The sequence below is a fragment of the Carcharhinus amblyrhynchos genome, chromosome 7 (assembly GCF_965287045.1).
Source record: "Carcharhinus amblyrhynchos chromosome 7, sCarAmb.v2.hapA, whole genome shotgun sequence".
In the NCBI taxonomy this organism is placed as follows: Eukaryota; Metazoa; Chordata; class Chondrichthyes; order Carcharhiniformes; family Carcharhinidae; genus Carcharhinus; species Carcharhinus amblyrhynchos.
Window position 1 is genome coordinate 120,636,120 of NC_137330.1, and position 15,997 is coordinate 120,652,116.

A 15,997-nucleotide genomic window follows, 5' to 3' on the forward strand; every position below is an offset into this window, starting at 1 on the left:
GGCCTGTTTCCATGCTGTAAACCTTTATGACTCAAAAGCCCACTAACGTCTCTACTTTCTCAGAAGAATAAGGAAATTTGACATGTCAGCTACGACTCTCACCAGCTTTTACAGATGCATCATAGAAAGCATTCTTTTTGGTTGTATCACAGCTTGGTATGGCTCCTGCTCTGCCCAAGACGGCAAGGAGTTACAAAAGGTTGTGAATGTAGCCCGATCCATCATTCAAACCAGCCTCCCATCCACTGACTCCGTCTACACTTCCTGCTACCTCGGCAAAGCAGCCAGCATAATTAAGGACCCCACGCATCCCGGACATTCTCTCTTCCACGTTCTTCCTTCAGGAAAAAGATACAAAAGTCTGAGGTCATGTACCAACTGACACGAGAACAGCTTCTTCCCTGCTGCCATCAGGTTTTTGAGTGGACCTACCTTGTATTAGGTTGATCTTTCCCGCCACCCTAGTTATGACTGTAACACTAATTTTGCATTCTCTCCTTTCCTTCTCTATGAACAGTATATACACTAATACACGTGACAAAAATCAAATCAAATTAAAACTAGGATAAAGATGGTTTTGGGGGATTTAGCAATGGGAGAAGGTAGGAAAATGGGGATGAGGAGCATATCAGCCATGATTGAATGGTGGAGCAGATGTGATGGGCCGAATGATCTAATTTTGCTCCTACATCTTATGAACTTCCTTCCTGACGGGGAACGCTTCAGCAGTCAAAGGCATTCAGCCGCTGATCTTCAGATAAGCGTTCTCTAAGGCTGCCCTCAAGACACACGACAACATAGAATTGTCGAGCAGAAATTGATAGCCAAGTTCCGCCCACATGAGGACGGCCTCAACTGGGATCTTGGGTTCATGTCACACCATGTGTAACCCCCACCACTTGGCCTGGACTTGCAAAAGCCTACTAATTGTTCTGGCTTGAGACAATTCACACCTCTTTAATCTGTGATTATCCTTCTCTCCACTCGCATTACCTGTACCTGTAGAGACTTGATTATCTGCTAAGACTCACATTCCAACCATTATCTTCTAATTGTGCCTTTATCAATATATACCATGTTTATGGACCCAACTCTCCACTCACATAAGAACATAAGAAATAGGAGCAGGAGTAGGCCATCTAGCCCTTCGAGCCTGCCCCGCCATTCAATAAGATCATGGCTGATCTGTCGCTGCTCAGTTCCACTTTCTCGCTTTCTCCCCATAACCCTTAATCCCCTCTCTTATCAAAAACCCATCAACCCGCATCTTAAAAATATTTAGCGAGGCAGCCTCCACCACTTCAACGGGCAGAGAATTCCAGAGATTCACCACCCTTTGAGTGAAGAAGTTCCTCCTCAACTCCGTTCTAAACCGCCCCCCTTTTATCTTGAGGCTGTGCCCCCTAGTCCTACTGTCTTTTTTGAGCGGGAAGAGTCTCTCCACCTCTATCCTATCCTTCCCATTCATCATCTTATACGTCTCAATGAGATCTCCCCTCATTCTTCTAAACTCTAACGAGTACAAGCCCAGTTTATTCAGCCTCTCCTCATAGCTCAACCCCCTCAACTCCGGTATCAGCCTAGTAAACCTCCTCTGCACTCCCTCCAAGGCCAAAATACCTTTGCGCAGGTGCGGCGCCCAAAACTGCACACAGTACTCCAGCTGCGGCCTCACCAATGCCCTATACAGCTGCAGCAAGACCTCCCTACTTTTATATTCAATCCCCCTCGCTATGAAGGCCAGCATCCCATTCGCCTTCCTGACCACCTGCTGCACCTGCAAGCTGGGTTTTTCACCCGATGAAGGAGCAGCATTCCGAAAGCTCATACTACCAAATAAACCTGTTGGTCTTTAACCTGATGCTGTGAGGCTTCTTATTTATTAACATATGAGCAATGGTAATGCCATTAAATGTCAGGCAGGGGATGGTTAGATTCATTATTGTTGGAGATGCTCATTGCCTGATACCTGTGAGGTATGAGCATTAATTGCCACTTATCAGCCCAACCCTGGATATCATTCAGGTTTTGCTGCATCTGAGCACGTACACTGCTTCAGTTTCCGAGTTGCAAATGCAACTGAACGCTGCATCAATAAACATTCCCACTTCTGATCTTGTGTTGAAGGGAAGATTCCTGACACTACTGAAAATGGTTGGACCTCGGGCATTATCCTGAAGAACTGCTGCAGCAATGTCCTGGGACTGAGCTGATTGGCTTCCAACAATCACAACGAAATTCCTTTGTGTCAAGTGCAACTCCAACCAGTTCAGGGTCTGTTTCATGATTCCCATTGACTCCAGCTTTGCTCAGCTCCTTGATGACACACTCAATCAAACACTGCCTTGATGTTAAGAGCAGTCACTCTCACCTCACCTTGGGATTCAGCTCTTCTGTATATGTTCGGACCAAGGCTTTAATGAGGGCAGGAGTTGGGTGGTCTTCGAGAAACCCAAACTGAGCAAGATATTGCTGAGTTTGCACTGTTTGATATAAGCACAGCGTTGACAATGCTAAGAGATGATGATTCTTTTTTGACAGAAGTTCTGAGCAGTGCTAGCATTTGGATAGATTACCCGCTCCCTCTCAAAAATAATCACTGATTGCATTACCAATTGGACAATGATGGAAATTTCAAACATTTCAGCAACAGTAGAATGTCTCCTCCGAATATTTGAAAAGAAAATGCTTTCCCAGGTTCACTGATGAGATTAATTACCCACTGAATAGCAGTCACAAGCAAAGCTTGCTCTGTACCACAGGAAGGAAGATTCCAGGACTTTTCTCAGATTCGTGCAACAGTTCCATGTAAAATACTGCACACTGTTGTGAACAGCCCTGCTGTCTCACTGTCAATTTACAAGGACACTGAGAAACTTTGCAGGTATACGCTTAACAATTGCCAAGGCAATCAGGCCATCACAAGGAGTTGAGGAAGTTTGAAGTCCCAGAGAGAGTAAAATGCTGCCAGAGAAGAATCCACGTTTACTAAGATGTTCTTTTGTTCAATCACAATTAGAATCAAAGGGGACACATGCGCACTTTCTCTTATCCCATTCCCTTTAACAATTATAATTAAATTTGCCCCCATCACATTCTTGTATTTCAGATCCTAGCCAATCACTATGTAAAAAAGGTTTCCTCCCATTTGGCAGTTGTTTCTTTTGCTAATCACCCCGGTTCTCAAACCTTCCACCAGCTGAGAACAGTTTCTCTCCATTTACTCTGTCCAAACCCCTCATGATTTTGAGCATCTCTAACAAATCTCCTTTCAATCTTCTCTATTCAAAGGCAAACAGCTTCTCTAATCTATCCATGTAACAAGCCCCTCATCCCTGGAGCTATTCTCCTAAATCATTTTTGCACCCTCTCTTAAATCTTCACATTCTTGAACAGAATAATTAGTTGCGACTGAATTAGCGGTTTCTAAAGGTTTGCCATAACTTACTGCTCTTTATTAAATGCTTTTCTGTATAAAGTCAAGGATCCCGTAGATTTTTTTTAAACAACTTTCTCAACTTGCCCTATCACAGGTCTCTCTGTTCCTTGATCCCATTAGAATTGCATCCTTTATTGTCTCTTGCCTCTCATTACTTTTCCTACCAAAATATATCACTCACACTTCCTAGCAGAAAATATCTGTCACATGTCCATCACACATTCCCCCATCCTATTTCCTCTTGAATTCTAACACTATTCCCTCACAGTTCACAATACTTCTAAGCTTGTGTCTGAGAATTTTGAAATTGTGCTCTATACACTCAAGCCTCGGTTATCAGTGTAAAGAAAAGCAGCAATTCTAGTACTCACACCTGGGCAAAACTGCTGAACACCTTCCTAAGATCAAAGCAAATTATTGAAGATGCTGGAATCTGAAAAACAGAAAATGCTGGAGAAACACAGCAAGCCTGATAGCATCTGTGGACAGACAAGAGTCAATTTTTCAGAGCTGACGAAGAGTCATCGGACTCGAAACATTGGCTCTATTCTCTCTCCACTGAATATCTTCCTCTAGTCTACTGTTTCTGGTCACTCAGCCAACCTCAGTCAATGCTGCCACTTTCCCTTTTATTCCATGGTCTTCCACTTTGCCAGCTATTATCTGGCACTTTGCCAAAAGCCTTCTGGAAATCCATGTACAGTACATCATCCACATTATACTCATCAATCTTCTTGCTTTTTAAAGAAAATATTCATTAGTGTCACAAGTAGGCTTGTATTCAAGCTGCAATGAAGTTACTGCGAAAATCCCCTAGTTGCCACATCCCGTCGCCCGTTTGAGTGCACTGAGGGAGAATTTAGCATGGCCAACGCACCTAACCAGCACATCTTTCGGACTGTGGGAGGAAACTGGACTACCTGGAGGAAATCCACCAAACACAGGGAGAATGTGCAGACTCCACACAATGACCCAAACTGGGAATCGAACCCATACTCCTGGAGCAGTGAGGCAGCAGTGCTGACCACCGTGTCACCATTCCGCCCACAGTGGCTTCAAGTTAGCCAAATCCAATTATCTTTAACAAGCTCATGCTAGTTTTTCTTATTTAATCCACACTGTTGATGTCTGTTAATTTAATCCCAGATTACCAGAGGTTTAACTGACCAGTCTGTAGCTGTTAGATTTATCCTTACACTATTTTTTGAACTTGAGTGTAACATTTGCAATTCTGCAGACAAATGGCACTGAGGAGGATTGGAAGATTATAGCCAGTACTAACTTTCTCATCTTCCTAACCAGTTCAGATGATAACAGTTGGACTGTTGTTTTAGTTGTGATCATAAAGATGAACAAAGGCAAGATCGTGTAGTCCCTCTGGCTCATTGTGAAGATAGCTATTCATTTATTTGTTCAGTTACAGGAAATTAAAACATGTGTTGCAATTCTTTAGCAGCCTGCAGAGAACAACTTGGAGTTTGCATCAAGATTAAGCATAATTGCTGGCAAAGTGGAAGACCATGGAATAAAACGGAAAGTGGCAGCATTGACTGAGGTTGGTTGAGTAACCAGAAACAGTTTGCATCAGGATTAAGCATGTCAGTGACCTTAAATGGGAGGTGTTGTAAAGGCAGCAATGTTTGCTAATAAAACCACAGAACCCCATGGTGCAGAAAGAGGCTATTCAGCCCACTGAGTCTGTACCGACACTCCAAAAGAACATCCCATCCTCCACCCTATCGTTGCCCTATCTTCCTAACCCCGTACACTTACCATGGCTAATCCATCTAACCTACACACCTTTGGACACCAATGGGTAATTTAGCGTGGCCAATCCACCTAACCTGCACAGCTTTGGGCTGTGGGAGGAAAGCCAAGCAGACATGGGGAGAATGCGCAAACTCCACACAGACACAGGGAGAATGTACAGACCCCACACAGTGACCCAAGCCGGAAATCAAACCCGGGTTCCTGGCACTGTGAGGCAGCAGTGCTAATCACTATGCCACCGTGCCACCCCAAACTTTTAATCCCAAATTTTCTCTTTTATAGAACTCAAATTTCATCATCTGCCAGGGCAGGATTTGAACCAGGTCCCCTGTGCTTTACCCTGGTCCAGCAGGGTACTAGGCCAGCAACAATACCACTACGCCTCCACCATTTTAATGATCGAGAGATCACAGACCTGAGGCCAGCATTGAACCCAAGTCCCTGGTCTGTGAAGCAATAGTTCTGTACTACGTTCCGTCCCTATAGATGATGAATTGCATAACATTGGCAGATGATCTGCTACCAATGTTCTAATAATGTGCAGAACACTATGTTATTGGAAAATTGGAAACAAGCCATTTAGCATGGCATTAAGAATCCAGTCGTGGCTGTATCAATGTGGGGAGCAGCTGAACTGATGGCAAGTACATTCCTGAATGAAGGGGAGGAACATGCAAGGAAGAAAAGCAGCTGTTTTCATAGAATCCTACAGTGCAGAAGGAGGCCATTCGTCCCATCCAGTCTGCACCGACCACAATTCCATCCAGGGCCTATCCTCATTACCCCATGCATTTACCCCAGCTAGTCCCCCTGAAACTAAGGGGCAATTTACCATGGTCAATCCACCTAACCCATACATATTTGGACTGTGGCAGGAAACTGCAGCACCCAAAGGAAACCCATGCAGACACGGAGAGAACATTCAGACTCCACACAGACAGTGACTCAAGCTGGAAATCAAACCCGGGTCCCTGGCACTGTGAGGCAGCAGTGCTAACCACTGTGCCACCCCGCCACCCCAAACTTTTAATTCCAAATTTTCTCTACTACGGAACTCAAATTTCTTCATCTGCCAGGGCAGGATTTGAACCTGGTCCAGCAGGGAACTAGTCCAGCAACAATACCACTACACCTCCACCATTTTAGTGATCAAGTGATGGGAACATGCAAACTTGTCCACATGACTGCAAATAGTTCATAGTTTTGGAATCAAGAGACAAGCAAATATTGAAACGTAATGCTGTCACGGAGCTTATTTTGTCCATTTTTTTGTTCATTTTGGGAGGTGGGCATCGCTGGCTAGACCAGCATCGCTGGCTAGACCAGCATTTATTACTCATCTCTAGTTGCCCTTCAGAATGTGATGGTGAGCTGCATTATTGAACGCTGCAGTTCCCCAGGTGTAGGTACACCCACAGTGCTGTTAGGGAGAGAGTTCTTCCAGTGGCAGTCAAGGAATGATGGTATATTTTCAAGTCAGGATGGTGAGTAATTGGAGGGAAACCTCCAAGTGGCGGTGTTCCCAGGTTTGGAAGGTGCTGTCTAAGGAACCTTGGTGAGTTCTTGCAGTGCATCTTGAGGATGGTACACATTGCTGACACTATTTGTTGGCAGTGGAAAGAATGAATGTTTCTGAAGGGGTAGCAATCAAGCTGGCTGCTTTATCCTGGATGATGTCATACTTTTTGAATGTTATTGGAGCTGCACTCATCCAGGCAAGTGGAGAGTAGTCTATCACACTCTTGACCTGTATTTTGTGGATGGTGGGCAGGCTTTGGGGAATCAGGAGGTGAGTTACTCACCGCAGGGTTCCTAGCCTTTGACCTGGTTTGGTAGCCACAGTATTTATATGGCTGGTCCAGTACAGTTTCTGGTCAATGCTAATGTTGATAGTGAGGGATTCAGTGATGTTAACGCTATTGAATGTCAAGAGGTGATGGTTAGAACCTCTTTTGTTGGAGGTAATCATTGTCTGGCACCCCTGTAGCATGAACATTACTTACCACTTATAGCCCCAAGCCCGGATGTTATCCAGGTCTTGCTGCATTTGGACATGGACTGCTTCGGTATCTGAGGAGTTGCGAATGGTGCCAAACGTTGTGCAATCATCAGCAGACATACCCATTTCTGACCTAATGATGGAAGGATGGTCATTGGTGCAGCAGTTGAAGATGGTTAGGCCTAGAATGTTACCCTGAGGGACTCCTGCAGTGATGTCCTGGAGCAGAGATGATTGATCTCCAACCACCATAACCACCTTCCTTTGGATCAGGTATGACACTAACCATTGGTGAGTTTTCCCCGATTTCCATTGACTCCAGTTTTGCTAGGGCTCCTTGATGCTATATTCGGTTAAACGTTGCCTGAGTGTCAAGGGCAGTCATTCTCAACTCATCTCTGGCATTTAACACTTTTTCCGTGTTTGAACCAAGGCTGTAATGAGGTCAGGAGTTGAGTGACACTGGCAGAACCCAAAGAGCGCGTCACTGAGCAAGGTTTTGCTGAGTAATAGCACTATTGATGACTACTTCAATCACTTTACTGATGATCGAGAGCAGACTGATGGGGCAGTTGGGTTGGATTTGTCTTGTTTCTTGTGTACAGACTTTTAATTCCAGATATTTTATTGAGTTTTAAAAATTCCCCAATCTGCTGTGATGAGATTCAGAGCCAATTCCCTGGGTCTCAGGATTCCTAGTAAAGCGACAATACCACTGTGCCACTCCCTGCCCCAGTGTATCTGTACAGAGGCCATTACATATCATTGACATGCAATACGTTTCGTATGAGGGCCAGTTGGTTCAGTTGGCTAGATGGTTAGCATTTGCCCAGAATAATGCTGAGACAATGGGTTCGACTCCTATTCTGGCTGAGGTAGACCTGGGATGGGATGGACCTCCCCATCCTGAAGGCAACAGTAAACCACCAGTGACAAAAAACTGCCAAAAGAAATGGCTCAGGATGAAGCATCAGCAACCAGCCAAAGATCTGATTTTGGGCAGAAGAAACTAAAAGACTAAATGTTTCATATTCGATGCTCTTAATTCATCAGTTCAAATTACTCCCACTGCCTGAATGTTTAACGACTTATACCATACCCTTGTGTTATACACCTCCAAATAAGCTCTCCAAGTACAGCACAAATAGGAAAGAATCACAATTAACTTGCACTTGGGTGAATGTTTTACAAAAGGCAAAAAAATCAAAATCACACGACACTGCAAATGCTTATACTGAGCCCCACACAGCTACTCTCTGAAGTACATCTTTCAAATAGAGAGAGCTTACCACTGGCAAAATACACCCTGGACCCAGTCAGAGCTCACAGATTATTTTCATTCATAGGATCCTTATGGTACAGATGGAGGCCATTGAGCCCATCGAGTCTGCACTGACAACAATCCCACCCTATTCCGGTAACTCCACATATTTAACCAGCATGTTTTTCAGAGTGCGGGAGGAAACTGCAGCACCCGGAGGAAATCCAAGCAGACAGTGACCCAAGCTGGGAATCGAGCCCAGGTCCCTGCACTGTGAGGCAGCAGTGCCACCGGACCGTCCCAAAACTAAATCTTCATTTTATTCCAACCACACAGTCATCGTATTTGGGAGAACCAACAGGAAATGTTTGTTGATTATACATGTGAAAGTTTGCCTTGGTGGAGCGTACCTGATGTTGCGGACGTGTTGCTGTTGCACAGGTTGATGCTGGAAATGGTCAGGCCATCGATGATGCAGACAGAGGGGAGCGTGATCGATGAGAGATGAAGCAGGCTGGAGGCAGCAGCTGGCTGGATGGATGGGGGAAGTGTTTTGGCACACAGATGTCGGGTACTCGGAGCAAGTTTGCAGACAGGAGGGAGTCAATGGAGAGGTGATGGTGGTATTTCCCAAAGAATGGCAATCTGGTTGGTTACCATGACAACACAAGGGATGATGGTATGGACAATGGTGGCAACATTGTGGCAGCATTGGTGCAGGTCTTTGGTTATTTATTGTGCTGTCTGGAAAGAGGGAGGAAGGCTTAACAGTGCCATTTGACAGCGTACCACTGTTCTGACTCACTTTTGCCCTTGAGGTCTCCTTGGCTGACAGCTGCTGGGAGAGGTGGTCTCCATCGCAGGCTGCAGGGACGCTGTTACTGTTAGCATTTGATGGGACACTGCCATTGCTCTGAACCATGAAATCACCATTCCTATTGCTCATAGCCATGCTCCTGTTTCACCAGCCTCTTCACATCCGTCACACGCCTGAAAATCAAACACAGTGAAAACAAAATGTCAAAAATACTGTCAGTTAAAAAGACATCAAGAAAACCTCAGGATCTATCAAAATTTACCTCTCCCCCGTTCCATCAGTCAGAAGGGACGGTGGGGGGGAGGGATAGAAGGAACAACGAAAGTCACATCGCAAATTATCACCTAGAAAGTCCTGAAGTAGCAACAGTCGCTCAGACTTGTATTAGCTCAGTGAACAGAACATGTGAGCAAAGAACTGAATTAATTCATCCTCGTGACATTGCTCAAAGACAAGTGAATAAAAATTGGGAGAACAGAGCCATATTTATCTTTCAGTTTTGTGACAGATAAAAGATTTTGTATGGATTCTTCAGTCGCACTCGTCTCAAAACCAGAGAATCCCACCCCAAGGTCAATGGACTTTTACATGGTACACCCCCCGCTCACTATAATTCCTGTGACAGGCAGGATAGGAGAATTCTGGCCTTTATCCTTCTGAAAATGCTAAAATTCAATGAGAAAATCTAAAGATCAGCAGAGACAGATAAATAACAGGCATACAATGTCACAATTCCAGCTGGTGTTAACACTATTCAAGTCAGATCCCAGAGTGAAACCTGGCTTCATAGATACTAATTTTTTATTTATTCGGGGGCTATTTAGTATTTGATATTTTAGTATTTTATTTATTTAGTATTTTAGTATTTGATATCTGGGTAGGGTGGGATCATCCTCAAGATAGCTATGTTCACATCTAGCTTTTGAATTAGGGAAGGGGTGGGAGTGCACCTTTCATTCGGGGAAGACTGATGTTTGGGACTTCCTTCCTTTTCTCCTTTCTCTTTATCTGGTTGCTCTTTAAGTAGAAATTGTCAGTCTGTCATTTGCCTCAATTTGGTCAATTAGTAATTTTCTTTTTTGTGGACTGACACCTAAGAATGTTTTATATCTAAAGTTTCTACGAATTCTGTACGTTGCAATGTCAAAGGGCTGGGTTACTGCAATGTATTTCTCACCTGTAGAAGTTTAAGACAGATACTGTTCTTCTTTGAGAGATCCATTTGGCCCTTCAGATCGCTTCAGACTCTGGGGAGGGTGGCTGGGCCAGATCTTTCACCACAAATTTCACTCTAAATCGTGGCATGGTGCAATTCTGATTCATAAAAATATCACAGTTGTCACAACAGATCCTAATGGTGACTATGTGATTGTAGTCTATTTAGTAAAGAAATAATTGTGGCCAATGTGTGCGCTTCCAATTGGATGATGTTCAGTACTTTGCCAATTTTTTTCCTCCTCTTTGTCTAACTTGCACAATCATCTGATTCTGGGTTGGGATTTCAATTGTGTTTTAAATCCTTCTCTTGATTGCTTTCAAACTGGTTCGTGCTCCTTTCCTGGATCGCCTTCCACTATTAATTCCTTTCTAGAAGTCCACAAGATGTGTGGGTTAGCTTGATTAGCCATGCTAAAATTGTCCTTAGTGTCGTGAGATGCGTAGGTTAGAGAGATTAGTAGATAAATATGTAGGGATATGGGGGTAGGGCCTGGGTGAGGTTGTGGTCGATGCAGACTTAATGGGCTGACTGGCCTCTTTTGGTACTGTAGGGATTCTATGATTCCACAAGGTTACAGATAGATGCTTAGCATTTTATTTTCCCAACTGCAAGAGATTTTTCTTTTTTTCCTCTCCAGTTCATCATTCGAAGTCAAGAGTAGACTTTTATAAAAAAAATCTTGAATATTAAACTTCTTTCTCTTTTAGATTCTAGTGAATATCAGAGGATTGTTATATTTGACCATGTGCCCCTGCTGATAAAACTATGCTTTCCTGAAAGTCTGCCCTCTCAATGCATGTGGCATTTTAATCCTGTTCTTCTCGCTCATAAAGAATTTATTAAATTAAACTCCTCACAGGTTGGTCTTAGACATCAGTGCAACATCTGATATAACTGTATCCACTATTTGTGATGCATTTAAGGTTTATATCCATGTCCAAATCATCAGTTGGACTAAAACCTGGTGTTGTCAGACTTTTTACTGTGTTTACCCCAGTCCAACGCCGGCACATCCACATCATGACTACTATCGACACTGCAAACTGCTGGATACGAAGAGGGAGTCCCCTCGAAAGCTTGCGAGTTTACTATCAAATAAAATCGGTTGGACTAAAACCTGGTGTTGTCAGACTTTTTACTGTGTTTACCCCAGTCCAACACCGGCACATCCACATCAAATCATTTCATACAGTGCAGCATTCAAAAAACTGCCCATCAGAAATGGCTGACATTTTATCGGCGCAACTTGTGGGCCGTAGGGCCTTTTTGTGCTGTAGTGTTCTACGTTCTATGTTCTAAATTGACCCACGCTGCGTTTCTGCTTCAACTCCTGAGTTTTACAAAAACTCAGTTTACAGACAGAATTTGATCTTTTATCCACTAAATATTTGATGAAATCAAGGCAACAGTATTACGAACAAGAAAAAGCCAAAGAAATTCTCTCTCACAAACTTCACAAGTTAATGACCTATAATCTGATCAATGAATCTGGTACTTCCACACTACATCCCAAGTGTATAAACGATCAATTTAAAACTGTCTATTCTACACTGTATTCCTCTGAGGCTGCAGCCAATTCTAGTCTTTTTTTGTTACAAGCTTGATATTCCAATCTTGAGTCCTGTTAATAGGTCCGTGTTAGATAATCCCCTCTCAACTCTAGCAATAGATCAACCATCAAAGCACTACAAAGCTGTAAGGTTCCAGGAGCTGATGATTTTTCTATTGACTTTAATTACTCTCTTCCATCGGGAAAATGATCACGTACCAACCGACTCAAGAACAGCTTCTTCCCTACTGCCATCAGACTTTTGAAAGGACCTCTCTCATACATTAAGTTGATCTTTCTCTACACCCTATCTATGGCTGTAACACTATATTCTGCACCCTCTTCTTTCCTTCTCCCCTACGTACTCTATGAATGGCATGCTTTATATCCCAATACATGTGACAATAATAAATCAAATCAAATTTTAAAATGCTCCTTCTGTTGATATCCCCTGCTCAGTTTAGTCTTCTCAGAATCATTATCTCATGGCAATCTTTCTTTTATTTTGAATCAGGCAAACAAGTGGCTACTGCTGAAAAAGGGTAAGGACCCCTTTGAGAGCAGCAGTTCTTTCTCTGCCAAACACAGATGAGAATATAGCAGCCAAAGCTCTTACCCTTCATTTGGAGCCTATTTTGCCAATTATTGGCTCTCTCGATCGATTGGACTTTATTAAGTATTGACAGTCATTCTGCAACTTGATGCGCCCATTTAATATTATTTACTCCAAGATTCTTTCTCCTCTTCCAGAGGTTATAATTTCCTGGTAAAGGATTCGACCATGTAGGATGGGCTATTTTTTCAAAGTTTTAGAAAAATGTGCTTTGGTCCAGTTTTATTTCATGAATTAAAATGTTATAATCATCACCTATAGCTTCAACCTGTACAAATTCTTCATGCTTTGCTCATTTTCCCCTCTACAGAGGCATTTTTACCTCCATTTTCACAGTAACCTAATTGTAGTGTTAATGTAAGCCTACTTGCGACACTAACAAATAAACTCACTGTTTGACATCGCTATTGAACAATATTAGCGTCCCTTCGACCTAATAAGGATGTAAGTGGAATTAACGGGTGGTTTATGTGATAAGGGCCGGGATTCTCTGGCTTCCTGGCCACATATTTCTCATCAGCGGGAGGTGGCATGTTGTTTGCTAGCAGCAGGATTCTCTGGTCCACCAACATCACCCCATGCTGACAGGAAACCCATGAGCGGTGATGCGCTGCCAGTGGGATTGGAGAATCCTGCTGGCGTGAAAGGCAAGAGAATTCCAGCCAGGGTCTCTCTTTATGCCGATGATCGTTTGTTACACAATCTGACCCTTTTGCATCAATACTAAATGTTCTTGGTACTGCTCAAATTTGGTAAATTTGCAGGCTACAAGCTGAAGTTTGTTTTATTCCGATTAATTCTTCTGCACTGGACCTGTCTTTTGACTTATTCTCCTTTAGATAGGCTTCTGATAATTTGACTTGGGAATATCTATGACACGAGATTGCAACAACCTTTTTAAATATAACTTCAAATCTTTGTTCAAAGACATCAAGTAAGACTTTGCTGATTGGTGAGTGCTGTCTCGAAGCTTGCTGTTCGTATTAATTCTGTCAAAGTGATAATTTTACCAAAACTTTTAAATTTATTTTGGGCTATTCCTATTTTTATTAAAAATCTTTTAGAAATCTCTTGACCAATTGATTTCCTCTTTTATTCAAATTAAAATGCATAGAATCTTATTGGAAAGACAAATCTTCAAAGTCTTGCTTTGCCAAATTTTTTGAATGATCAGTTTGCCAATATGAATAGGCTTACTTATAGGATTCATTCATTTTCAGGTAATGACAACCCAGAACCCTCTTGCCTCCCTCATCACGTTTACAGTTACCAGCTTGTGTGAATCGCTATACACAGTATAGAATTGTGCAGGACTCCCTTAAAACCTGGTCCCAGTTCATAGAACATAGAACATTACAGCGCAGTACAGGCCCTTCGGCCCTCGATGTTGCACCGACCAGTGGAACCAATCTAATGACCCTCTAACCTAAACTATTCCAATGCTATCCATATGCGTATCCACTGACCATTTGAACGCCCTTAAAGTTGACGAGTCCACAACTGCTGCAGGCAGGGCATTCCACGTCCTTACTACCCTCTGAGTAAAGAACCTACCTCTGACATCCGTCCTATAATTACCACCCCTTAATTTAAAGCTGTGTCCCCTCGTGTTAGCTATCACCATCTGAAGAAAAAGGCTCTCACTGTCCACCCTATCTAATCCTCTGATCATTTTGTATGCCTCAATTAGGTCACATCTCAACTTTCTCTCTAACAAAAACAACCTCAAGTCCCTCAGCCTTTCCTCATAAGACCTTCCCACCATACCAGGCAACATCCTGGTAAACCTCCTCTGCACCCTTTCCAATGCTTCCACATCTTTCTTATAATGCGGCGGCCAGAACTGCACACACTACTCCAAGTGCGGCCGCACCAGAGTTTTGTACAGTTGCATCATGACCTCACGGCTCCGAAATTCAATCCCTCTACCAATAAAAGCTAACACATCATACGCCTTCTTAACAACCTTATCAACCTGGGTGCCAACCTTCAGGGATCTATGCATATGTACACCGAGATCTCTCTGATCGTTGACACTACCAAGAGTCCTTCCATTAGCCCTATATTCTGTACTCCTGTTATTCTTACCAAAGTGAATCACCTCACACTCTTCCACATTAAACTCCATTTGCCACCACTCAGCCCAGCTCTGCAGCTTATCGATGTCCCTCTGCAAACTGTAACATCCATCCTCACTACCTACAACTCCTCCAACTTTGGTGTCATCAGCAAATTTACTAACCCATCCTTCTACCCCCTCATCCACAAAGTTCAGAATCCACTTTTAAGAGAACAGATTGAAGTCTGTTCTCTTCTCTCTTCCTATCTATTCTAATCCATTTTTCCATCTTCTCTAATTGATTCAGCCTTCCCCCTTTGGTTCAGATTTGGTTTGAAATCTTTGAAAGATATTTCCTCTGAGGGTATGTTTGCTTCCTTTGATTATCTAGTAAGGGAACATGGTGATTCCAAATCTCTTTTTCAGGTTCCTGCAGACTTGCAGTTTAGCTAGTAAACATTTTGCTTCCTTTCCGTCTCTATCTCCTAACAGTCCCTTTGATTTTTGTTTAGGTGTTAATCCCATTTTAAAGGGCCCTCTTTCACACATTTATATTATTCACAAACTCTTCGGTTAACATTAAGAGAGAGCAGTGGGACCTAAATAATAAGCTTTCTGGCAGTCTATGGCAACTGATTCATTTCAGATTGCATTCTTCATTACTGTTTATTAGACATGGTCTGCTTCAAGTTCATGTTCTTCATTGGCTCTACCTTTCTAGAGCTAGACTTGCCAGGATGTACTCTGGATCCTGCCTATGTGAGATGTCATTTGGCTCCTGCAATACTTTCATATATTTTGGGCATGCTCAAGGCTGGCCACTTTCTGTTCCTTGTGTTCTTAATTTTTTCATGCATGTGTGTCATATCTATTGATATTGTCATATTTTTGGGGTAATCTCTGATGAGAAAGCTGTAGATAACTGTAAGATGCCATGGCTCAATGTCTGAACATCAACTTATTCAGTTGGAAGTCCGCTGCTCCACCCTCCCACTTCCAATGGGTCAAGCAGATAATGTTTCTTAAACTTGAAAAGATTAAATATACATTTTCGAATTAGTTTTAAAAATTGGTTCCGTCTGACAACCTTTCATTCATTATTTACACAATCTTTTTTCTCTACAAGTTGAATAATTCTATCTATTCTTCTTTTTTTCCTCTCGTCTCTTTCTTTTTAACCCCCTTTTCTTCTAACACTTTCTTTGCCTATATTTTAAGATGTATGTTATTGTGAAAGCTAATAAATAAAGTTTGGTAAATAAAGTACAGAA

The 15,997-nt window shown here is 42.7% G+C and overlaps 1 protein-coding gene across 8 annotated transcripts in view; it reads right to left on the minus strand.

The window, feature by feature from the left end:
- Positions 1–15,997, minus strand: part of disp1 (dispatched homolog 1 (Drosophila)) — a 415,387-nt gene that overhangs the window by 131,516 nt on the left and 267,874 nt on the right. For 6 of the 8 annotated variants that reach the window (XM_080193046.1, XM_080193045.1, XM_080193042.1 and 3 more), the window contains one exon: positions 8,880–9,459. In XM_080193046.1, the coding sequence (XP_080049172.1) occupies positions 8,880–9,421 (542 nt within the window). In that variant the 5' untranslated portion in view covers positions 9,422–9,459. Of the gene's footprint in view, positions 1–8,879; positions 9,460–10,463; positions 10,577–15,997 lie in introns of those variants that run through there. The other 2 variants (XM_080193048.1, XM_080193050.1) reach the window with 2 other exon arrangements.